The 26576-nt window shown below is 33.6% G+C and overlaps 1 protein-coding gene and 1 long non-coding RNA gene across 9 annotated transcripts in view; one reads left to right on the forward strand and one right to left on the reverse strand.

The window, feature by feature from the left end:
* LOC115989023 lies at positions 1-23998 on the reverse strand. 3 transcript variants are annotated; one of them, XR_004091749.1, is made up of 3 exons: positions 23787-23998; positions 584-700; positions 1-491 (listed from the first exon to the last, which is right to left on the reverse strand). It is a non-coding gene; the product is annotated as an uncharacterized LOC115989023 (long non-coding RNA). The 3 variants fall into 3 exon arrangements; XR_004091748.1 differs by lacking the exon at positions 23787-23998 and adding an exon at positions 1536-1583; XR_004091750.1 differs by lacking the exon at positions 23787-23998 and adding an exon at positions 1539-1560.
* LOC115989015 (probable disease resistance protein At4g27220) overlaps positions 15125-26576 on the forward strand; it is a 27641-nt gene continuing 16189 nt past the window's right edge. For 3 of the 6 annotated variants that reach the window (XM_031112659.1, XM_031112660.1, XM_031112658.1), the window contains exons 1-2: positions 15125-15353; positions 16089-17530. In XM_031112659.1, the coding sequence (XP_030968519.1) occupies positions 16099-17530 (1432 nt within the window). In that variant the 5' untranslated portion in view covers positions 15125-15353; positions 16089-16098. Of the gene's footprint in view, positions 15354-16088; positions 18930-19027; positions 19074-19172; positions 19400-19979; positions 20108-20276; positions 20703-26576 lie in introns of those variants that run through there. The other 3 variants (XR_004091742.1, XR_004091743.1, XR_004091744.1) reach the window with 3 other exon arrangements.

Raw genomic sequence — 26576 nt, forward strand, 5'->3', positions numbered from 1 at the left:
AAAGCATAACAGGACACTTTGATTACAGTAAAGTCTGAAAAGAAAGCTCAAGTATTAAAGTCTGAAAAGAAAGCATTAAAACCCAAAAACATTTGGTTTATTTTGTTACACATAATAAAGCTACCAGGAAGAACAAAGACAGCATATTATGAACGGTGGAGGTGGTGAAAGTGGTAGTACATGAACATAGACAGGTTTCTTGAAATCGGTGAGTTCAGATGTTCACTTCCTCATTCACAATTACATCGTTTTGCCCATTGGTAGCATCAGCTTCAGCATCAGTAGGTGGGATATCATTCTGGCCATAGTTAATATCAGCAAGTGGGACATCGTTCCGGTGGTCATTCGCAACAACAACAGGTTGTCTTTCAGTCAAAATGGACCAAATCCTTCTGCATATACGTATCAACCGTAGGAGTAGAACAACAAGGCTGACACGGGACCCAACTACTTTACCAATGAGTTTTAGGACCAGCACAACTTGCTGAAATCTGAAACAAAATGGAATTGTTAGAATAACAGTAAAATTGACAGAGCTTCAATAATGGGTTATGGGGAGAAAGAAGTTGAAATACTTTCTCACCCTTCATGTGTTATTGAGATTATTTGGTGAAGATCGTGTATTATCTGTAGGAGTAGAACAACAATGCCAACAAGGGTCCCAACTGCTTCAAAGATGAGTTCTAGGACCAACTCAAATCTGAAACAAAAACAGATTTTAGAAAAAATTTACAGAGCGTCAATAATGGGTTGTGGAGAGGAAGAAGTTGAAACTCTCTCACCCATCATAATTCATGTGCCATTGAGAGGATCTAATCTGTTTTTTCAAAATTATTCTTGATGTGTTCTAAAAAGAGTTATTTACAAACAGATTCCAAAAAACAAAGGTTAAAAAATAAATAAACATATATTATGTGAAATTCGTTATGTAACTAAATAAATTCTGCATTAAAAGAATATTTTTTATTTTTTTTAAAGAAAAACATGTAAAATTCGTTTTACTATGTTTTATGTCTTTATGAGTAAGAGGTCTCAAATGGTCAAAATGTAATTACCAAATACCCAGCGATCGGATGATTTAGTTGATCAATATATATTAAATTGAATAATGAAACTTTCATAATATTGATGTGAATGAGAATCTTTTTTTCCACCCCTAATATTTCATTTTTTACACTGGTATGCATTTTCCTAGATAGGGAAAAAAGTCAATATATCATGTGCATTTTTCCCCATTGATCTACACAAGTGTGGTTAGTGGTTAAGAAGAAGTGTGATGCATCTATTCTAACACTTATATAGGTATATGTACACATAATTACACACTAGCTATGATTTTTAAGCAAATAATTTTTTTATGTTTTTATGTTTTTATAAAATAAAAATGAGGGGTACTCGAATCCAATATTTGTCATGGAAGAGATTAGACACTACCACTAAACTACAAGATCAATGACAAGCAAATTATGATTTAGTACACAGTACAGAGTATTTAGACTATCAAATGAACCCAAAAAAAAAGGAAGAACTCAAACCACCAAAGTTCCAACGGTGGAGGTTTTAACCATCAATCCCACCTCTGGGCTTCGCCTAACCTCAACACAACCAAGAGCTCCTTTGATCATCATATCTCTCTCCGATCTAACAATCTCGTGCTCCTCCGTGACAAACAACAACCACCACGAGATCCGTGCTCCTCCATGACAAGCAACAATCACCACATGATGAGAGTGAGGATGAGGGTGGGTCGGTGAGTGAATGAGAGTGAGGGTGAGGGTGACTGGGTGAGACCATAAGGGGCGGATGAGAGTGAGGGTGAGGTGAGAGAGGCGGTTGAGTTGAGAGAAAATGAGAGTGAATTTGCGGCAAAATCACTTCAAGCCCAACAACAATGGGCACAAGACTCGCGATCCAAATAAACTTGTTCCCTTTACCCTTTTCTTTCTTTCTCTTCTTTCCCTTTTTTATTTATTTATTTATTTTTTTTTTATATCTCCAATGTCATGGGATGTCCCCCCACCCCTCCGGGACTTTTTAATTAATAAGAATGTATTCAATCAAACAGAGAATGGCAAGAAGTTTATACAATACAGAACAAGCTAAATTTCTGAAAGAACCTCATAACTTTATCCTCTTATAACCCGTAACAGTGTCATACACTAATAAATATTTTTATTTGAGGCTTTATATCTATGAGAACAATTTCTGCCTTGCTAGAGAAATTATAATAATAATGCTAATCGTTCCAATGGTACACAATAGTAAGGTATCCAATAAAAATGGATGTTGGAAGTTGGAAGAGTAACACAATTGTTAATTAACTCTCATATTTATAAGAAGAAAGAGTAATACTACTATTTAGAGTAAGTAGCACTCCATTTAAGCTATTCTAATTTAAGCATCTTGACGCATGTTGCTAATGTTCATGTAATAAAAAGAGTAATGTTGAGGATATAATATTTTTCAACTGGTAATTGTTGACGTAACCGGTTATGATTAGAATAATATTATTTTCAATAAACTTTATTACTAATACCACTTTTGTTATACTCCAATACTACTTTTGTTATACAATAAGCCATATTAAGAGTTGTGAAATAAATCATGAAAAATGTTGTCCTTAGATTTATTGTGCGAGTGATGCTAAGGTTACAATGAATTTTATTATATAATATTTACAAATTAATGTGTTATTAATCACAACAACAAAATATATACTTTTGTTTGAAAAAAAAAATATTTTCCTTTACTATGGTTTTTATTTTTATGATCATATTGGCAATTAATTGATTGGAATAGTGTTTGGATTATTTTTTGGGGGAAAAAAATTATTTGTACTTTTAATTGAGTTAAATGGTCCAAAATTAAATTTACTAGTTGGGTTAAAATGTTGGTCAACCCATTAAATCTAGACATCTTCAACTCTCATCCACCAAAGACGTTAATTTTTTGGACCAATTATCCACATGTGTTGGGGTCAACCAAATGGTTTGGAGTATTTGGACTTGAAGCTTATGCTATACCCAAATCTAGTTTTTGAAAAGTACTCTATTGTACCACATAGAAAATAAGACAAGGAAAAGATAGCTTAAATGGACAAGAAAAACTTATTTAAAAAAGACAACCCTTATTTGGTTTGTCAGGAAAACCAAAATATGGAAACTCAATTCCAAATCATACAAAAGAGCAATTAGATATGCATCAATCATAATCTCTGACTAGCAATCAGGAAAACAACTGAGAACCATTTCCCAAAAGAGAGGATGAAAAAGAGTGGCTTATCCAGGTTGATTTGGGCTTCTATAAAAATATATTCAAATCCAAATCTTTTTGTTTATGAGCCCAAAATGGAAGATTTGGTTATGGAGGCCCAAAACATTTTCCCAAACCGGCCAGCAGAAAGAAAAAGGCCCAGATCCACACTATTTTTTTATTTTTTATTTTTGATAAAACCAGATCCACACCATTATTCATAAACTTTAACTAGTATAAGAGGAAAAAGAAAAACAGAGCATGACTTGCGCGAAAACAATCAGAAAACCAGTTCAAATTTTCACAACCACAGGAAAATTCAAACTTCCCAAACTGGCCAGCAGAAAGAGAAAGGCCTGCATCCACACTATTATTCATAAACCTCAGCAAGTTTGGAGAAAAAAGACAAACAGGGCATAGACTTGCACGAACACAATCGCAAAAACAAACGGTTAAAATTTTCCTAAGCCCTCAACAAGTATTGGACTAAAATCACTTTATTCATAGAACATTACAAACCACAATAGATCCACACAATATAGATTCTGCAAAATGAAAAAAGAAAATGCAAACCTCATACCACGGACGGACAATTCGAGCTACGCAATTCAAACAAACCAATAAAAACAGAGCATGAAGCAAAGCACACTTTGTTTCAACTTTCAACTTATTTATGTTGGAAGCTCCAAGTTATGTAAAATTAAAACACACATAGTAGGTATCAACATAACAGTGTTGTTAGTTAAAATTAAAAACCTGGGAAAAGCGAGAAGGAGTGTGATTATGAGAACGAACAGTCCAAGAACTATTTGAGCAGCTAGTATAACCTCTGGATTTAGCTCGTTCGCTGTAGTAACCAAGAGAAAATTAATTGTATGAAATGCTGAAACCAACAAAAGTAAAAATTGTTAAAAAGATATATTCATTCTCACCAAGTAGAGAAGGCTGCATTTTGGTTCTTAGAGTACTTCTGGTATCGTAGCCATTTTATTTTGATTATCAACGCAAATTTTCAACGTATGTCATTTTCAAAGTAGTCTCCATTTTCATTTTCTCTCTCTCATGGACAAGGACAAGACATATATAAGTGTCTTATATAAAACAAGACATATATAAGTGTCTTATAAAGTAGTCTTCAAGACATAGTAGTCTTATCGTCATATATAAAAGTAGTCTGATCGAATGAACCTACTCGTTCCAAGCAAAGTAGTCATTTTATTTTGCTGATAAGGGACGCTCGCATTATTGGTCGATTAAGTGATTAAGAGGCTGTTTGGATTGAGTTTTTTGATAACTCAATTCTCTGTTTCCATAACTCATTACTCAAAAATGGTGGAACCCATAGTAAAAAGGTTGTTTGGCCAAACGATAACTCTGTTTCCATAACTCTGTTTCCATCACTCAATTCTCTGATTTTTGAGTTATGAGTTATGGAAACTGAAAACAACAAAAGGCTGTTTTCAGTTTCCATAACTCATAACTCAATGGCATTTCCGTAAATAAATACACATGAGGGACCCATAGCCGCAATTTTTGATCACCTTTTGACTTTTTTTTTTTTTGGGTTGGCATTGGCTGCTGTTTTTTTTTTTTTTTTTTTTTTTTTTTTTTTCTGGGTTGGCGTTGTTCTTTTTTTTTTTTTTTTTTTTTTCTTTTTCTTTTCCTGGGTTGGCTGTTTTTTTTTTTTTTTTTTTTTTTTTTTTTTTTTTTTTTTTCTGGGTTGGCGTTGTTCTTTTTTTTTTTTTTTTTTTCTTTTTCTTTTCCTGGGTTGGCTGTTCGGTTTGGTTTTATATATATATATATATAATAATATATATTTAGCTTCGGTGAGTTGGGTACTAAAAAAAAAAAAAAAAAAAAAAAAAACTGTACTGGCTGACAGGTGTGGGACCCATGAATAGTGTGAAAAAATTGAGTGATGAAAATAAAAGTGATGTTGCCAAATGAATGTGAAAAAATGAGTGATGAGTGATGAAAATTGAGTGACGGAAATTGAGTGATGAAAAATCCTTACCCAAACAGGCTCTAACCTTTAATGTTCGAAAACTACCAAATAAATACGTTAATGTTACAAACACTCACAACCATATATTAACCATTCATCTTTATTATTTTTATCCTATGTGGGATTTTGTCATTTAATTAACTAGGTAATTTACAGTAATAATTATGAATCATTTAGCTTACTTCTAGTTTATCTCCCTCAACAACAAAAGAAAACGCAAATAATTATAATTGGTTTACCTCTCAAAATTATTCTTAATTTGTTTTTAAGAGACTTATGTTCAATAGATTCTAAGAATTCACAATAAATTTATATATATGTATAAGTATACAACTCAATGAATACTACATTAAAATTCTAACTTTTATAATTTTCTCTAAAAAAAATACGTAAAGTTCGTTTGACTATAGGAACAGAAAAATGTCTATAATGCATTATTAATAGTTAGAAGATTTAATTCATCAACTGTACAATTTTATGACCCTAAATTCACCTCCACCTCCACCTCCACCTATATTTGTCTTGCGCCATGCTTATAGGAAATCTATCAACAAAATACAATAACATATAATTAGACCCAATAAATTTACCCAACACGGTTTTTACTTATTAGAAATTTGAATTTTCTAAAGGACAAAGTTTAGTTGTAGTCAATGGTTACAACTCTCACTAAAAATTTCTTAATTAGATGTGAATTTCTACAAATTCATTATTACATTTTCTTTTTATATCCTTTATGCTTGCAAAGTTTCTAGAAGATCAAAGATCAACAGTTATGCTATCAATCAAATATCTAAAATTTTAGTTTTTGTAATATAAAATTATGCATAAAAAATAAGCTTATGGATCAAATAATAAATAACATCTAATTAACACAAAATTTGACATGTGTATTAAGAATACAAAAAAAACATGCAATTCAATGATTAAATTTTCCAAATATGTAATCATGTTAATTTTTTTTAGTGAGAATTGTAGCCAATGACTACAATTATGTTTACATCCAAATTTTGTCATTTTCTAAAATAGGATATAGAACCTCCAATCTTAAAACTTTTGGCTTTGTCTTCTCAAAGAGAACTAGACCATGATTTTGGTGTTTTAGGTGTGATACATAGAAATGAGAGGAGAAGCCTTGCAAGTTGCGAGGATGATACATGCCAAATGACTAAATTGCCTATAACACTTGCAACATATGCGTCCTTTTTCTTTCTTTTTTAAGAAACTGCAACATATGCTTAGTGATAAGTGATAACCAAACATTAGTTAGAGAAACAATTAAAAATAATCTTAAATTTAAAACAGAAAATGATTTGGGTCGAATTTGACAACTATCCCAAACAAACAAGGACGAAGACCATACAAATATGCGTCTTGTAACAACTAAAAGTATTTGCAAAAATAGGTAAAACTTTATTTTAACGGGATGATTCACTTTAATTCCACGTTAAAACTTTAGTTGCTTATCTTTATAATCTCCTATTTTAATAGACACTTAATTTACATTACAATTGCTTCTTTTTTCCTTATAGTTCTATTTAATTTAGCACTTTTCTTTTTGGCTGAAACGAAATTCTTTCATTGAATGAAAATCACAACAGATAGTAAAATAATATCCAGAATTAATGAACAACCCAAACTAGAACCAAGTAGAATAAGAAGAGTGCAACCTAGCAGGCTAGCACTAACTATATGAGATGGTGAAATCGGCACTCTATTATGTTGTTTTATTATCACATGGGGGGAAATTGTAATGAAAATATTAATAAGTGCTACCAAGATGCAAGGTTATGTATATTTTATGTCTTACAGGGGTGATGGAAATTTCATGTGCCATACCAAAATGCAAGATGATGCAAATGTTGTCTTACTAGGGGTGATGGAAATTTGTTGTGCAACTAAGGAAGGTGATGGAAATTTTATGTGCAAGGTGATTGAGACTACTAAGAAGGTGGTCTTTGAGGTCCCACCGAGTGGATGGTTAAAGAAATTTTAAATGAAATTACTAGGCCTAGGCCATGGCCTAAGGCCCTCTGACATAAAAAGGCCCCAAATATTGGGCCGTAAGTTTATTTTTTTTAATTTTTTTTAATTAAAGAAAAAGTGAATTAGGTGTATATTTTATCCCAATCTTAAGAAGCCTTAAAATATTAGAGTTATGCTAGTATATTACAAGTTTTATTATATAGGTCCTACAAATTGATATGTCACCAATGAAGTAATTCAATACTCATTTATTATTTTGTTAAAGTGCCACCTCATTATCACATCAATTTGTAAGCTTTTTGTAGTAAAATTTATAATAAGTTTAGCATTTTCTCCACCAAAAAAAAAAAAAGAATTAATAAGTAAACAATACAGTCACCATTAAGTGCATGAAAAATGCTAAAACTAATACAAATTTTAGGAAAAAAAATTTACAAACTGATGTGACAAAAATATAATCGGTGTTACTTAAATAATATAATAAAATAAATATTTGAATAACTTTTCTTCTATTGGTGATATGCTAATTTGTAAAACCTATATAGTAATTATCATTAGCTCACTTTGGGTGAATTAGTCATATTAATAAGTAAGAATTAATAATGGATTTGAAATTAAATAAAAATAAATAAATATTATTTAAGTGATATTTAGATATAAAAAGGCCCCTATAAAATTCTCGCCTTAGGCCTCAAACAATCTTGGGCCGGCCTTGACTCAAACTATTACCATCCGATGTTGTACTCTAGAATTTCGATTTCAGTTTTTATATACGCGGTTTCTTCGGGTGCTCTACAAGTGGAAATAGTTTTGGATGGAATCATGCGCATGAAATAAATGTTTTTTTTAATATATTTATTTTTAGAATATTAAGTATTTTGACACAAACGTAAAGAGGGAAGAAAGTTTTAAAGAAATTAACAACGGTATATATCCAAAAAAAACTTAACTTTTGGATACACAACACATGCATGAAATAAATGTTAGGCCAAAATGTCAAACTCAACCTCTAAATTTTATCATTTTTCATTTTAGTACTCTTAAATTTGCACTTGATTATTTTAATCCTCTAAGTTTCAAAATTCCTCAATTAGGTCATCGGCTAAACAACTATCCATTTATGCTATTAACACTCCCAAAACGACACCATTTTAGATTGATTTTAAAATTTAATTTAATTATTTGTTTCTTATTTAAAAAAAACATTAAAAAATCAAAATTTTTTTAAAAAAAACCCAAACGTCCCTCCTTGGCTCTCATCAATGGCTTCCATACCCAATAAGTCAACAAAAAAGATCCCAACAAAAACTATACAAATCCCAATAACATGAACACCACTACCATTCCAATCATCTCCCCCTGCACCTTTTTCTTCTATACTCTCTCAACACTCTCTGCACTTTTACTCTCATACATTCTCGGAACCCAAAACCTATAATTCCCTTTTCGTTTTCACCACCATGACTATGAACATTTTTTACCACGAAGTGAACCAAGACATCCATGACCTCTTTGAAGTCACACTTTGACTCCAACCAAATCAAAACCCTCGTCACCCATACTCCCCACATGGTCAACTTCTAGTTCTCCGACATCTACAACATCCACTACCGTCATCTCCACCACCTCATCGTTAACATCTAAACCCTGATTTGCCAAAGCTACTCTGTTTCACAATCGTCCTCTCTCCTTCCCATGCTTTCTTGGCCATCACCTTCTCTCCCCTCGGCGAAGGGATGACATCATGTGGCGTTTGGATTTTTTTTTTTAATTTCAATTTTTTATATTAACGTTTTTCAAAATTAAGAAATATATTATCAAATAAAAATAAAATTTTAAAATCAGACCAAAACAACATTGTTTTGGGGTGTTAATGGCATAAATGGATGGCTGTTTAATGGAGGATTGAATTGAAGAGTGTTGAAATTTAGAGGATTGAAATGACCGTATGCAAACTTAAAGAACTAGAATGAAAAGTGGTGAAACTTAGAGGGTGGGTTTTACATTTTCGATTAAAAATTACAATAAAAAATTACTTGTTTTATATATAACATAAATAATGTTTGTGTATTTTAAAATATATATTAGCTACTTATAAAATAAATATAAGTTTATTTGAAACAAATGACAAAAAATTAATTTAAATTTTTATTCATGAAATTCTCTATTTTAGTTTACCCAACCACTATTATAATAATAATAAATATTGATAGCAAATGTTATTAATTTTCTTTTGTGCTAGAATTCAGTTTATGTTGATTTAGAATCTTAGATTTGGTCTAGATGAGAATGAAACCTAAGTTGAAGCCTAAGAGTATATTGAGGTCTAAAAAATCACAACACCCAGGCCCAAAGAAATAACACAGGGGCCATAGAAAGTGAATTTAAAAAGATTAAGCCTATCACAAAAAAAGGTGGTAAGCTCAAAAGACTTGAAGCCCAAAAGCCATAAAGGGACAAGCCTTAAAGCCTATGAGAAAAGAGGGAAGAAAGAGAAAAAAAGCCTAGTCTGTCAAGATCAGAAGATTGAAGAAAGTCCAGTGTAAAGAGCTGAGTCGGGATCTCCAAAGGCTGCCAAAGGCTCGGGATCCTCGAGACGTGTAACACAGCTAAGATTGGATTAAGACAGCTCAAAGGAAACGCCAAAAGAAACACAAGAAACGAAGGACAGATATGTCATTAATATTGCACACATTTGTTTAGTCTACAATTTAAATCTTACATTAATAGTACAATATTAACATATCATTGTCCTAAACTAATAGATAAAAGTATTTTAAATAGTAATAACTAAAGTTCACTTAATGAAAATAATTAATATGTTCATTGTATTGAGAAATAATGTGCTAAATGAACTTATAGTTTATCTTTTATTCTTTTACTTGTGCATACTATGGGCAAATTTGTAATAAGAAATCTTTGTAAAGCGCAAAATTCATATTTTGCCCAAAATACATCTTCTTGTTGACCACCTTAGAAAAAAATTCTGAAGCCGCCACTGCGATAGCATCACTATGCATGTGTGGAAGACAAGACATGAGACTAGGATCAAGAACGTAGTGCAAGACTAAGTCTAACCAAGAAATGTTAAATAGATTGTTACAAGTAGTTGTATGAGTTGTTAGTTAAAAAACCGAACTTTAGCTTTTCTTGGTGTTAGCTTTGTATAATCCTAGTATAAATACTGGGCAAACGTGTACTCAAGGCTCATTATGAAAGTTGATGCAAATTTCCCTATTCTCTTCCTAGACTCTCTTCTTATTCCTAATTCTTCTTCTCTTGGAGGGTGACTTTATTCAAGGCAGTCCCTGACAAGTGACTACCTTGAATAAATTCAAACCCCTTACCCTTTCCCCATGCACTTACCATTACTACAAAACATTTCATCTCCCAGCCATGTGCACCACAGGCAGTTTCATTGCACTTAGATTGGTCACTGTTATCTCCAAATAGTGCTTGCAACTTTCGCTTAAGATATTGGTTAGGGTTTCCTTCAATTCGACCTCAGGTTTGCAAGAACAACGTTTCCTGTCTGTTCTTACCAAGGAGTGGATCTTTTCTGCTGAATGTCATTAACTAGCCTTTCTAGGCCATTTTGTTGGCAGACTCTTTCAATAACATAATATCCTCAAGGCTTTGCAATTTCAGGTAAAAATTATGGATGGGGTTGATTTTATGGTTTTAGGATTTCTGTCAATAAAGCATCGATGCCTTTGTAATGAAATTGCAAGAACACCTAATGTTTCCTAGGGATGATTTTAGATATAATTGTTTCTGATTTCAAAGTCAGATATATTTTGCTCACATAAAACTTGTCTGGAGATAATATTTAATGTTTTCTTTGCTTGGCATTCTCATTTCAGGTCTAGTTGCTTTCAGAGCATTCTGTACAAGCTCCCAAGTTCTAAAGGAAAGCCAGAGGTCCTAGAACTGTGGGATTAGATTTGTTTCTGCAGTTCTTCATGTGCTATGTTGTTATTGTGTTTACCTATTAACATGTATGACAGCTCCATGAAATGGTCATTGGTTGATCCAGATTTAATGAGACACTTTGGTGACCTAAAAGCTTCTCTCCAGATTGCTTCTATTTATTCTGTCCATCTTCCCTAACAATGTCGCCACAGCATATTATTTTGAGTAATGGCTTTGGTAGCAGTGTTACGATGAGGTTTCATTAGGGTAAAATCAAAAGTTGTAAACGGGACAAGTTGTAAAAAGTCATTTTATAGGCAATGACCATAATTTTTTTTTTTTTAAAATTTAAAAAGCACAATAATTTGTGTTATGCAAGTGACATATTTAACTTGAAACTAGTTTGTAACTATGTGCATGTGTACATATACAATTAAGAGCAATCACACACACACACACACACACACACACACATATATATATATATATATATATATAAGTTTCTACCTAGTTGTAAAGGCTAATAAATTTGAATTAAGGCTTTTTTATATTTTTGAGGTTCAGATAAATGAATTGAGTCGAATTTGTTAAAGATGGGATGTAAAACTCATGTTTTACACCATCCAATAAGAGATTGCCACATCAACATTTTACTTAAAATTGAATAAATCTTATCACATCTCATAACATCTCAATCAACTCCCAATTTTGTTGGATTTATATATGGGTATTAAAATTAATTGAGTGTGGTTGTGCTCATTCTTAAATTTGTGATAAGATGATGTGACATGTAGAAATTCGTGAGATGCCTAGTCCCCCTCTAGAGGAGGTGGCACATCCAAAATGGGTTGGTTAGAGTTGTGGCTTGCCGAGCTTTCTGCAGGTGGAACAACCCTACCTCCATGTTCTTATTAGCGGCACCACCACCATCGAGTTCAACTGCAGGAGGTTGGGGCTGTGGAACAGGTGGTATTGACGCTTGGTAGACTCTCGGGCTTGATGCACCAGAAGCTCTTGACGCCACCATCATGTTAGCCGAAGTCATCTTAATATCAAACAAACCCCCAATACCCACCAAAAGGATTCCTCCTATAAACTCAATCCTTTGTAAAAAAAGGAGAGCCCCTTTGCAAGGATTAGGGATTCCATTTTAATGAAAACAAGGTTCAAATCCAAACCCATGATAAGACACCAAAAAAAAAAAAAAAAAAAAAAAAAAGACCAGAATCAAGGTGACAGGATTCGAACCTATGGCCCTCTGTACCCAAAACAGATGCGCTGACCAGACTGCACTACACCTTGTCTCAGCCCCCAGAGCATATAGATCCACTCGATCGATGAACACTTGCACTGAACTCGCCCATCCTTTTGGGCATAGGGACGCGAGAATCAATTCGAGTAATCCATAGCTTTTTTTAAGAAATTTTGCCTCCAACAAGATAGGGGTGACCTTCACTCTTCCTCTCACTTCCTAATCCTAAAAGCTCACTCTCGGCTACCTGTCCTTTGGACCCTTCGCCTACTTAGAAGTGGATTCGAACCATTGACACAAGGATTTTCAGTCCTTTGCTCTAACCAGCTGAGCTACCTGAACCACTTTCCTAAAGTCTGTTTTCTTCATCGAATAGCGCCCTACCTTACCACTTGACTAGTAAGGGAAAAGCCCTTTGCTAAGAAAATATAGATAGGGATTTTTTCGCTTGTTCATCAAGCTTTCGAGTAGCTCTTTCAACTGCCTTCTAATCTCCCAACATGTTCAAGAACCGAGAGCAGGAGAGAACACGGGGTGAAGCCAAGCCCTTACCCGCCTGAATGGAATGAATATCTCCTTCGTCTGGTCAAGAAAGGAGAAGCCCCAGGAATTGGACTGTGACTCTTCTATTAATATATGTGACTAAGCAATCATTCATCCACTGATCTCTTATTCAATTGTGCAATCGATTTTTAATTATGTTCATTGCTGAAAAAGCTCTTTCAACAGTAGCTGTTGCAACTAGTAAGATCAATGCCAAAATCACTAATGATTAAACCAATGGATATGAAACATTCTTTTTCATTTCTACCATCTTTTCAGCAAGCTGTTCAATTTCTTTAAGTGCTGAAAACTCTTCAATGGATCGCATGTCATGGATGTATGTCTCAAGTTGGTTATCGAAGAAAGAAACTTGAACGGTTGAAAAAGTATGCAAATGTATTAAGAGTATGCATACTTATGAATATTTGAATGTGTGACTTAAAAACCCAACTTGAATGCTTTTAAAAATTGCACAAAAACTCTGAGATCCAAAGAAAGAGACTGGTTTGAAAAGAAATTCTTTTTTCTTTTTGATGGGAGGCGTGCTTTGATTGCATTATATATAGTTTTTTTTTTTTTAGAGTTCTATGCTAGTACTGTTTTCAATTCCGTGTAGGTGTAGCAAAGTTGGTTTTTTTTTTTTGGTTTAATCATTACCAAGTGGGACACACGGTTTTATTGAATAATGTGAATTCATTAAATAGTCGACTTCTACAGGCGTCTTGGTATAAACCATAAAAAAATTCTACAGGCGGCTTTGTCTAGCCTGTCAAGATTACTAAGTGGGACCCATTGATTTTATATATAGAATTGTACTATTACTAAGGGTCTGTTTGGATAGAACTTATTTTGCTGAAACTGAAAACTGAAAACTGAAAACACTGTAGCAAAATAATTTTTAAATGTATGAATAATACCGTGGGACCCATTTTTAATGAAAAAATTGATAAAAAATGAAATTTGTGGATCCGTGAACAGTGCACGGATGCACTGTTCACAGAAAACTGGTCAAATGTTGTGGCTACTGTTCATGTACAGTACATGAACAGTAGCCGCTTGTGAGGGGGAAAACGCGTGGAAAAAAAAGAAGAAGGATAAAACGCAGAATCGGAACGCAACAAACGCAATGCTCTATCCAAACATTACCTAGGTGTAGAACTACTACTGAGAAAGCTAGAAAGGTAACGTGAATTCACTTAATTTGTGTGTATATATATATATATATATATTTGTCTTTTGTGTAGGGGCAAATATGATATTTCAGGTTATTAATAGTTAAAACATTTGAAAGTTCAATATATGGTATTTTTATAATACTTGATTTTCTTAAATTCGAATTTCATTTCTCAAATAGTAGTAAAATATTAATAGTGGTAAAACATTATTAAATAATGATATTTAGTTATTTTCGCCATAATTTCTTTATTTAATTTAAATATTATTTCTTCATTATTTCTTTAATTTTTTTAAAATATTTTTTTATTCATTTAAACTATTTTTTTACTAATAAATGTTAATAATAATTTATTATTAAAAAATTTTTATAAAAATATTGTGATATAATATTCCTTGTTTTTTTTTAAATAATTTTTTTTTGCTTTTTTCTATACATACGGTTTCACTTTCTAGAATCATTTTATCTTCTTTTTTCTTTTTCATTTTTTCTTGTTTTTCTCCTTCACACACACATATCCACTCTTGTCCTACGTACCTACTTTTTTGTTTCTTCTCCACACATGAATCCTATTCTTCGTCTTCTCCTCCTCTTTGTGCTTACCTTTTTGTTTTTATTTTCTTTCCTCTTCGGCTCACTTCACGCACACAGCCGATCATGATCTTTTGACTTCTCCTCTATGTTTGCATTTTTGTTTTTTATTTTCTTTCTTCTTCATCTCACTGCACTCACACACACAGCCGGCAGAGAGAGAGAGAGTTGGCCTTCGTCTATCTTTGTTTTCTGATGAGAAGAGAGTTTTTTCTGATGAGAAGTGAAAGAGAGAGCAAGGAAGAAAGAGAAAAAATTTTATTTTTTATTCAACTAGATGATTATTTTAATAGATAAAATTTTTTGAAGATGTTACAGTAAACGCTACAGTATTCTCTATTTTAAGAGAGGTACTGTAGTAACTCTATTCCAAAATATAGAGATTGAGAAGTTGCTGGAGTGAATTTTTGGTGTGTTTGCTCTCCAAAATTGGCTTTAGTGAGCCTATTGGAGATGCTCTAACTCTTCTGCTCACCTCTCTCTTTGCAGTAAAAGAAAAAAAGATTGCATTTAGATAGGAGAACTGCTGATCTTTGTTGTCTTCTTGGCGTTATTTTAAGCGTTATATCTCCACTGTAATCAGTATATTTGAAGGAGTATCGGGTGCTCAAGCCCAGTACATTACCGTTTCTATCCAGGTATACTTTCACTTCTTTCTAGTGTCATTTGTTTTCCCAATAGTTTGTGTTCTAAAACTCATTGTACTTGTATGGATATTCTATATTATCGTGCATGTAAATTGGGATGGGATTTTTATTTTTTATTTTTAAAGCTAATCAGTAACAGATAAATATATAAAGTGGTTCCAATCACTAGTCATTAGCTTTACCTTTACGTACACTTCGGCTCCTTCTAAGTTTATATCCACTTTCTGGGCCACAGAAATTTAAGATTTTTCAACAACTCTCTTTGTGGCTACAAACTACAAAAGTAATTGGGTATGCAATGGGCTAAAGGGCCAGGAGAGGAGCTAGTGAAGTGGTGTTGGTTAGGGTGGTGGGCCTGGTGGGTGTGGACTGTGGAGGTAGTAATGACTCTATTGTCCAACAATCCTTGGATCCGTTTAGAATTATCTTTGATTTACATTCTTCATCTCTCCCTTTTTCTTTTGCATTATAGATCAGTAGATGTTATGTTTTCAAAAATAAATAAAATAAAATATTTAAAAAAATCCATGTATCAATACTTACTTATCAAAAAAAAAAAAAAACTACTCAGTAAGACTATTGATGTGCCCTGTCAACACTTAAAGGTACTTATTTTTAACAAATCAAAATTGGGATCTGCAATGCTTTCTGTGCTTATATCTTATTTCATTTTGTACATGGAGAAAATGTTTGATGTCCATATTGGTACATATTGATATCATACAGGTACTTGCCAATGGAGATATTAGGCTCATTTCTTGAGCTTGGGAAAATAATATTGGCTCCGATTATTGAATATTATAATCATTACAGAGGTGCTGATGAACATTTGAAAAATCTAAAGAGAAAACGAGATGATTTAGAATGCAAAAAGTCAGACATAGAATTAGAAATGAGGACAGAACTTGTTCCAGGAAAGAAACCAAAAAGAGAAGTTAAATCTTGGCTCCAAAAGGTAGAAACGATTAATGAGGAGATACCAAAGATTGAGCAAGAGGCTATCAGAGGGAAGTATCTCTCACGTATGCACTTTGGAAGAGTTGCTTGCGAGAAGATACTAGAGGTGACAGAATTAATTGATCAAAGTTGTGGTTTCGGTGATTGTTTGGTAATTGGTCCACCTGTAAGGAATGGAGATGAATTGCCAACAAGAGCATTAGTGGGAGAGAGTACAGCCAAAAGAACATTGGAAAAGATTTGGGAACACTTGTTAGATGAAGATTTTAGAATAATTGGTGTTTATGGTATGGGAGGAATTGGTAAAACAACTGTGATGAAAGAAATCAATAATTGCCTATTAAAAGAGAGAGACGAGTTCAATTGTGTAATTTGGGTTACCGTATCAAAGGCATTCAATGTTATCAAACTACAAAATGACATTGCATGCCATTTGAATCTAGAGAATGAACTCTCAAAGTTCAAGGATGAAACAACGAGGGCAGGGACGTTGTATGCAGAATTGAAAAAAAGGAAGAGGTATGTGCTAATCCTAGATGATATGTGGAAAGCATTTCCTTTGGAAATTGTAGGGATCCCAGAGCCAACTTCAGCAAATGGTTGCAAATTGGTATTGACGACTCGAGATGTTAATGTTTGTAATGGAATGAATTGTGTAAATATTAAAATGGAGCTTCTTTCAATAAAAGAGTCATGGGATTTGTTTTTAAAAACAGTGGGCTGTGATGTTTCGAATATTCCAAAAGATGTTGTGGAAGGAGTTGTCAAAGAATGTGCCCATTTGCCTCTTGCAATCATCACTGTAGCAGGAAGTTTGAAAAATGTAGTCGATATTTCAGAGTGGAGGAACACATTGAATGAGTTGAAGACACCAGTGAAGGGTCTCGAACATGTAGATGTAGTATTTCAGAAGCTTCAACTTAGTTATAAACGCTTAAACGATAAGAAACTCCAACGTCGTCTCTTGTTTTGTGCACTATACCCTGAAGACTACGAGATTTATAGAGACAATTTGATAGTGCATTTGATTGATGAGGGAGTAATAAAAAGCATGAGTAAAAGGCAAGCAATGCTGGATAAGGGCCATACTATGTTGAATAAACTTGAAAATGCCTGCTTATTAGAAGGTGGGTCCCATGATGAGTTTATTGAAAAACAGTATTTTGTGAAGATGCACGATCTAATAAGAGACATGGCCCTTCAGATTGCAGGTCCCAAGTTCATGGTATCAGAAGATGTTCCTGATGAAGAAGAATGGGGAAAGGATGTTGAAAGGGTTTCTTTGTTAAGCAACCGTGAATCAGAGTTTCCTTATATATCACCAAAGTGTCCTAAGCTTTCGACCTTGCTTCTACAAGGGTATGCAACCATCCCAAATTCATTTTTTGTGCATTTGCATGGACTCAAAGTTCTTCACGTATTTGGTGGTAGGATTAAATCTTTGCCGAATTCGATCTCTGACTTGGAGAATCTTACTTCATTAAGAATTTACCGTTGTTTTGATTTAAAGCGTGTGCCTTCATTAGCAAAGCTTACAGCATTAAGGAGCTTGGATCTATTGGAATCTGCAACGAAAGAAATACCTCATGGTTTGGAAAAGTTGATCAATTTGAGATACCTCAGTCTTCGTGCATACAATCAAGAGATGCCACCTGGGATTTTACCCAAACTCTCTCAACTCCAGGTTCTCAAACTTAATTGTGGGTCAAATTCTTTAACAGTAAATGGAGAGGAGATAGTAAGGTTGAAGAAATTAGATTTTTTTAAAGGCAAATTTTGTGGCTTGAATGACTTCAATACATATCTTGAATCCTTAGAGGGAGGACCTAGCCATTACGTGTATTGCGCGAGAAAAACAAAGCCAGCTAGCGAGTTGGGTGAAACTGTAAAACTGCTCCCAAAGGACGTTCAGGCCCTAGCAATTTTCGGAGGTCAGAATTTAAGATTTTTTTACAAATGCATGAAGTCCGTTTGTATCAGGGAGTGTGAAGAAATAGAAGACGTTTTTTCTTATTCTTTCACCTTTCCTCTTCAATGCCTTGAGATTGTACAACTCGTAAAATTGGATAAGTTACTGGTACTATTTAGGGAAGAGAAAGTCACACCAGCACCAATGGTCCCACCTGGCACCTTTTCCCGTCTCAAAGAATTTACAATATGTTAGTGTCCGAATATAAGGCAGCTCTTTGTGCTTGGGGTGCTCCTAAACCTGGCCAACCTGGAACAGATTACTGTCTTTCGGTGTCTGCAATTAGAGGAAATAATAGCTAGGCCTAAAGCATCTGATGAAGTTGACGAAGAAGAAGCAAAAGAAATTGTAGAAATATTCCCCCGATTGAGGAGATTGACATTAGTGATTTCACCGGAGCTGAATACCATATGCAGTAGCAGTAATGTAATACTTTGTGATTCTCTTGATTCTATTGAGATAGAAGAGTGTCCGAAGCTTAAGAGATTACCTCTTTCTCTGCACCGTATCAATGGACAACTATCTTCTCCGCCTTCTTCATTACAAATCAAAATAGAGAAAGAAAGGTGGGAATTGCTGGAATGGGACAATCATGATATGAAGATGGTCCTTGAACCTTGTTGTGAGTTCTTATTTTAAGGGTATGACTCTCTCTATTCACATTACATATTTGTTTTATCTACTTCTTCTCCTCACTTTCTTTCTAATCTCTTTTCCCTTTTTCTTTTATGCCCAGCAGTGAAATCTCAATGTGGGTGAGAGCAGTTTAACATGACTCTTCTTCTGTAAGTCGAACCCCGAACATACATGCTTATATCCTTTTTAGTTATTCTTCCTATAAAATTGTTTTCATTGGTTTGTTTTCCTGCGTTGGTTTGATATAGGATATGTCACCAAGCCAAAACTGACTCAAGAAATAATTTTTGTGGTGTGGATTCGCAATGAGAAATTGGCTCTCAAATGTGTTTGTGTACTTTCTTGGCTCTTTTGGTTCTGATTTGGTTCTTATTTGAACTTTGTTTATGTTGTGATTTATGGACGTGTGTTCTTCTCTTTGACTGAATGGATGATCTTCAGTAATAATTGATACTCGATGGTAATTTGTTTGGTAATTGTGCAAGGATTCAAACCTTGTATGTTTCTGTTTTAGAGATAATGTAAACTAGATAGACTGTGTGCACGCAAATGTTTCCAATTGCTTGAGCACACGGCGCATCCTAGAATGATTCCAAGCACTGATGGATCTTGGTTCCAAATTTTCCACTTGGAGAGTTAATTATGATCTGAACTGCACAACTTATATAAAGCTAACTTGCAGTCAATAAACAAATTATCCGGTGTTTCTTCTGCATTACAGAGAAGACACAGAGTACTAAAATTTAGATTTTATTTTGAGTGTTAAATCTTAGTACGCAAAGCACTGATTCCGATTCACTTGCATTTAGATGTTGACTCTCCTGTTTCTATGATTTGCCTTGCCCCTAGTTTTTAGTTTTTCTTTTGGATGGTGTCACTGTTGACCCCAGTGTTAGTTCTAAAAGATTTTGGAGCTCATTTAATATCAATGTTTTGGTTCTGTGGCTGTATTATGCATGAATTTACATTTCCCTCTTTATGTCTTCTTATTTTTATCTATCAAAAAAACAAAATGTCTTATTTATTTTATTTTATGTTTTTATATTGTCCTCCAGGGAAGTGAGAGCTCCTTCAGCTTGTCTCAGATGGCTCTTCAACTCTCAACTCTTCTACGGGGAATGAGAATGAAACCAAGCATGATGGCTCTAAATATGGTATCCATAATTCAGTTGGTACTCCATGGGTAAGTTAATGACCCCCGTGGGTTGCCCCAGGCACCCCTTCATTTATTACCAGTTGTCTTGACAAATATCTTTGTATCGTCCATTATTTTGTAGCTTTGACCATTGATATTTGAAATTTTCATTTGGTCTCCATATGCTGGGTTAGAGATCTGACACACTATCTTTTAGGCTTGTTTGATGAGAACTTTTTAGGTTAAATCTTAAACTTACAGAGCAAGGGTCTCTTTGTTCCCGAGTGGTGCCATGTGTGTAAACATAGAGGGGAGGACATGAACCACTTGTTTCTTCATTGTGACATGGCGAGGGATATGTGGTCTCCTGGGTGTTTCTTGGGTGATGCCTTTTTCAGTGTTGGAGTTGTTGGCGTGTTGGATCTGGCAGTTTGGTGGGATAAGTAGTAGGGGTATGGCTCACTGCTCCTTTTGTGGTGTATTTAGAAAGAACATAGCCCTCGACTCTCTGAGGGCCAAAAGCTTAGCGTGGTGAAGCTGAAATATCCTTTTCAGTACAGGGGTTATTAGACTTTGCGGAGTCCTTGTACATTTCTTAGTTGCTTGCTGTTTTTTCTTTTTTTAGTGTTTTCTTCTTTACGCATTCTCAATACAACAAAGCCAATCATGAAATAATTAAACCATTTAGTTTCAATAAATCAAGGTCAATAATATGATTGTAAACAGAAATTTGTGAAAATCACTTTACTCTTAAGAAAGCTCATCACCTTAAGTCCACAACATCAAGCCACCTCAAAATGACGTGTCCTACTGCCATCAAACTACACCTGTGCCAGCACATTAAAAATTAATGCAACACCAGCTTCTTATATACTTGTCAGTCTATCATATAGGATAACCAGCCATGTTCACTTTACCCAACAGGCTTTAGCTTGGAAAATGAATATCACAACGCTCAAAAAACCACTATTTTTTATTCATTTAACACTATAATAACATGGAAAGAGCTGCTCATATGTTCAATAACCGATATTGACCCTTCTTATACTATTTGTCCTAGTTCAGTGCCTTATTTTATACATCCTGAAATGATCCAAACTACAAAGTGAAAGAACTATGACCAAATTTTCTAGGCAACCAAACATAAGTTAGGGATTTAATTGTGTGTTTTGATCACATAAGGAAGATGTGAGTGTTCCTAGCAAAAGCATGTACAGGTAAAGAAACACTAATCAATTAGTTTTAACCAAAAGATTAAAATGGCTAAAAACATTCCTTAACACCCAAAAGTACAAAAACTATGGAACATCAAATTCAACATTCAATAACAAAGTAAAGCCATCTTGACTAGTCTTCAAATGAAACAAGCAAAAGAAATTGTGGAACCAAACTACACTTGCCCACACCAAAACAACCAAAGTTTTCTTTATTTAGAAAAATTGTATATAAGACTCTAATTATTCTCTGTCAGCAACCACATACACGGATGAATAGGCCTCAATTGCTTAAACAGCCTATGAATCCAGATAAATATATAACTTTGAGAACTACTTTTTGAGGAATCATTGTAAAATTCACAATAATGTCTGCAATTACAAATTGCCAAAAATAAAGATACATAAAATATAACCCAACCTGTCCAGGGCTACAATTTTATTCTCTCAAAAAAACAAAGCCAAATATCATGCAATAATTAACTCAATGACATATTTTTCCTCCTAAAATCAAATAAAATATATAAGAATGAATATGTAGAAGAGCATGCACATCTATCTTTTATAATTTCTCTAATTTAGCTCTTAAAAAGTTTTTTTTTTCTTTTCAAATTTACAGATCCACTTTGACAATCCAATCTACATCTCGCTCTCTATTCTACAATTCATTCTATTAAAATATTATTTATTTTTTTGATATGTAATTCTATTAAAATATTATAACAAACCCATATAGACTTCTCTCCAAAAAAATACCAGATCAGATCCAAAATATTCTAAAAACGCCCAGTGAGACCAAAATGAGCTGAAAATCATATAGTACAACTTAGAGCTGAGAAAAAGAAAGCATTTTTTTCTTCACAAAAATGAAATAAATTTCACATACAACACAGATTACCAAGATCAAGACCACAGCTAAATATCTGATGATAAATAAACCCAAAAAGCTGTAAGGCAGAAATTAAAGATGTATACACCCACGCAAACTACACCATATATATTAAAATCAACCAAGTTCCAATATAACAATCAGATCTGCATAAATCATAAGTATATTTGTATCAACCTGGTTCCCGAACAGGCAGAAAGATAAACGACCAAGAACTCAAGAAGCGAATCTCTACGTTTTCTAAGCTTAGTTCAGATGTTCACTTCCTCATTCACAATTACATCGTTTTGCCCATTGGTTGCATCAGCTTCAGCATCAGTAGGTGGGATATCATTCTGGCCATAGTTAATATCAGCAAGTGGGACATCGTTCCGGTGGTCATTGGCAACAACAACAGGTTGTCTTTCAGTCAAAATGGACCAAATCCTTCTGCATATACGTATCAACCGTAGGAGTAGAACAACAAGGCTGACACGGGACCCAACTACTTTACCAATGAGTTTTAGGACTAGCACAACTTGCTGAAATCTGAAACAAAATGGAATTGTTAGAATAACAGTAAAATTGACAGAGCTTCAATAATGGGTTATGGGGAGAAAGAAGTTGAAATACTTACTCACCCTTCATGTGTTATTGAGATTATTTGGTGAAGATCGTGTATTATCTGTAGGAGTAGAACAACAATGCCAACAAGGGTTCCAACTGCTTCAAAGATGAGTTCTAGGACCAACTCAAATCTGAAACAAAAACAGATTGTTAGAAAAAAATTACAGAGCGTCAATAATGGGTTGTGGAGAGGAAGAAGTTGAAACTCTCTCACCCATCATAATTCATGTGCCATTGAGAGGATCTAATCTGTTTTTTCAAAATTATTCTTGATGTGTTCTAAAAAGAGTTATTTACAAACAGATTCCAAAAAACAAAGGTTAAAAAATAAATAAACATATATTATGTGAAATTCGTTATGTAACTAAATAAATTCTGCATTAAAAGAATTTTTTTTTTTTTTTTTTTTTAAAGAAAAACATGTAAAATTCGTTTTACTTTGTTTTATGTCTTTATGACTAAGAGGTCTCAATTGGTCAAAATGTAATTACCAAATACCCAACAATCGGATGATTTAGTTGATCAATATATATTAAATTGAATAATGAAACTTTCATAATATTGATGTGAATGAGAATCTTTTATTCCACCCCTAATATTCCATTTTTTAGACAGGTATGCATTTTCCTAGATAGGGGTAAAAAATCAGTATATCATGTGCATTTTTCCCCATTGATCTACACAAGTGTAGTAAGTGGTTAAGAAGAAGTTTGATGCATCTATTCTAACACTTATATAGGTATATGTACACATAATTACACACTAGCTATGATTTTTAAGCAAATAATTTTTTTTTTTTTTTTTTTATGTTTTTATAAAATAAAAATGAGGGGTATTTGAATCCAATATTTGTCATGGAAGAGATTAGACACTACCACTAAACTACAAGATCAATGACAAGCAAATTATGATTTAGTACACAGTACAGAGTATTTAGACTGTCAAATGAACCCAAAAAGAAAGGAAGAACCCAAACCAACTAAGTTCCAACGGTGGAGGTTTCAACCATCAATCCCACCTCTGGGCTTCGCCTGACCTCAACACGACCAAGAGCTCCTCCGATCATCATATCTCTCTCCGATCTAACAATCTCACGCTCCTCCGTGACAAACAGCAACCACCACGAGATCCGTACTCCTCCATGACAAGCAACAACCACCACATGATGAGAGTGAGGATGAGGGTGGGTCGGTGAGTGAAGAGAATGAGAGTGAGGGTGAGGTAAGAGAGGCGGCTGAGTTGAGAGACAATAAGAGTGAGATATTTGTAATTTTACCTTTAACTTAATGGATCGGGTCCTATTCCGGATCGGGTTTTAACAAAACTCGGACCTGTTTCTGGTTTTATTTTAAAAACACAGACCCTACCTTACTATTTATCAGGTCAAGTAAAACCCGACTCATTAAAGTTGGATAGGACCAGATACCTACGGGTCGGGTTGTTATTGCCATCCCTATCAAATTCTGTTACTTTATATAAATATCTTTCTCATTTTTTTGTACCCAACCCTACGCAAATTCACTTCAAGCCCAACATCAATAGGCACAAGACTCACGATCCAAATAAACTTGTTCTCTTTACCCTTTTCTTTCTTTCTTTCTCTCTTTTTTTTTTCTTTTTTTTTCTTTTTTAAATATATCTTCCAATGTCATGGGATGTCCCCCCACCCCCCGCGACTTTTTAATTAATAAGAATGTATTCAATCAAATAGAGAATGACAAGAAGTTTATACAATACAGAACAAGCTAAATTTCTGAAAGAACCTCAGACATTTATCCTCTTATAACCCGTAACAATGTCATACACTAATAAATATTTTTATTTGAGGCTTTATATCTATGAGAACAATTTTTGCCTTGCTAGAGAGATTATAATAATAATGCTAATCGTTCCAGTGGTACACAATAGTAAGGTATCCAATAAAAATGGATGTTGGAAGTTGGAAGAGTAACACAATTGTTAATTAACTCTCATATTTATAAGAAGAAAGAGTAATACTACTATTTAGAGTAAGTAGCACTCCCTTTAAGCTATTCTAATTTAAGCATCTTGACACATGTTGCTAATGTTCATGTAATAAAAAGAGTAATGTTAAGGATATAATATTTTTCAACTGGTAATTGTTGACGTAACCGGTTATGATTAGAATAATATTATTTTCAATAAACTTTATTACTAATACCACTTTTGTTATACTCCAATACTACTTTTGTTATACAATAAGTCATATAAAGAGTTGTGAAATAAATCATGAAAAATGTTGTCCTCAGATTTATTGTGCGAGTGATGCTAAGGTTACAATGAATTTTATTATATAATATTTACAAATTAATGTGTTATTAATCACAACAACAAAATATATACTTTTTTTTGAAAAAATATATATATTCCTTTACTATGGTTTTTATTTTTATGATCATATTGGCAATTAATTTATTGGAATAGTGTTTGGATTATTTTTGGGGGAAAAAAATTATTTGTACTTTTAATTGAGTTAAATGGCCCAAAATTAAATTTACTAGTTGGGTTAAAATGTTGGTCAACCCATTAAACCTAGACGTCTTCAACTCTCATCCACCAAAGATGTTAATTTTTTGGACCAATTATCTACATGTGTTAGGGTCAACCAAATGGTTTGGAGTATTTGGACTTGAAGCTTATGCTATAACCAAATCTGGTTTTTGAAAAGTACTCTATTGTACCACATAGAAAATAGGACAAGGAAAAGATAACTCAAATGGACAAGACAAACTTATTTCAAAAAGACAACCCTTATTTGGTTTGTTAGGGAAACCAAAATATGAAAACTCAATTCCAAATCATACAAAAGAGCAATTAAATATGCATCAATCATAATCTCTGACTGACAATTAGAAAAACAACTGAAAACCATTTCCCAAAAGAGGGGATGAAAAAGAGTGGCTTATCCAGAATGACTTGGCCTTCTATAAAAATATATCCAAATCCAAATCTTTTTTGTTTATGAGCCCAAAATGGAAGATTTGGTTATGGAGGCCCAAAACATTTTCCCAAACCGGCCAGCAGAAAGAAAAAAGGCCCAGATCCACACTATTTTTTTATTTTTTATTTTTGATAAAACCAGATCCACACCATTATTCATAAACTTTAACTAGTATAAGAGGAAAAAGAAAAACAGAGCATGACTTGCGCGAAAACAATCAGAAAACCAGTTCAAATTTCACAACCACAGGAAAATTCAAACTTCCCAAACTGGCCAGCAGAAAGAGAAAGGCCTGGATCCACACTATTATTCATAAACCTCACCAAGTTTGGAGAAAAAGGAAAAACAAGGCATGACTTGCACGAACACAATCGCAAAAACAAATGGTTCAAATTTTCCTAAGCCCTCAACAAGTATTGAACTAAAATCACTTTATTCAAAGAACATTACAAACCACAATAGATCTACACAATATAGATTCTGCAAAATGAAAAAAGAAAATGCAAACCTCATACCACGGACGGACAATTCGAGCTACGCAATTCAAACAAACCAATAAAAACAGAGCATGAAGCAAAGCACACTTTGTTTCAACTTTCAACTTATTTATATTGGAAGCTCCAAGTTATGTAAAATTAAAACACACATAGTAGGTATCAACATAACAGTGTTGTTAGTTAAAATTAAAAACCTGGGAAAAGCGAGAAGGAGTGTGATTATGAGAACGAACAGTCCAAGAACTATTTGAGCAGCAAGTATAACCTCTGGATTAAGCTCGTTCGCTGTAGTAACCAAGAGAAAATTAATTGTATGAAATGCTGAAACCAACAAAAGTAAAAATTGTTA

The sequence above is a fragment of the Quercus lobata genome, chromosome 5 (genome assembly GCF_001633185.2).
Source record: "Quercus lobata isolate SW786 chromosome 5, ValleyOak3.0 Primary Assembly, whole genome shotgun sequence".
NCBI lineage: Eukaryota > Viridiplantae > Streptophyta > Magnoliopsida > Fagales > Fagaceae > Quercus > Quercus lobata.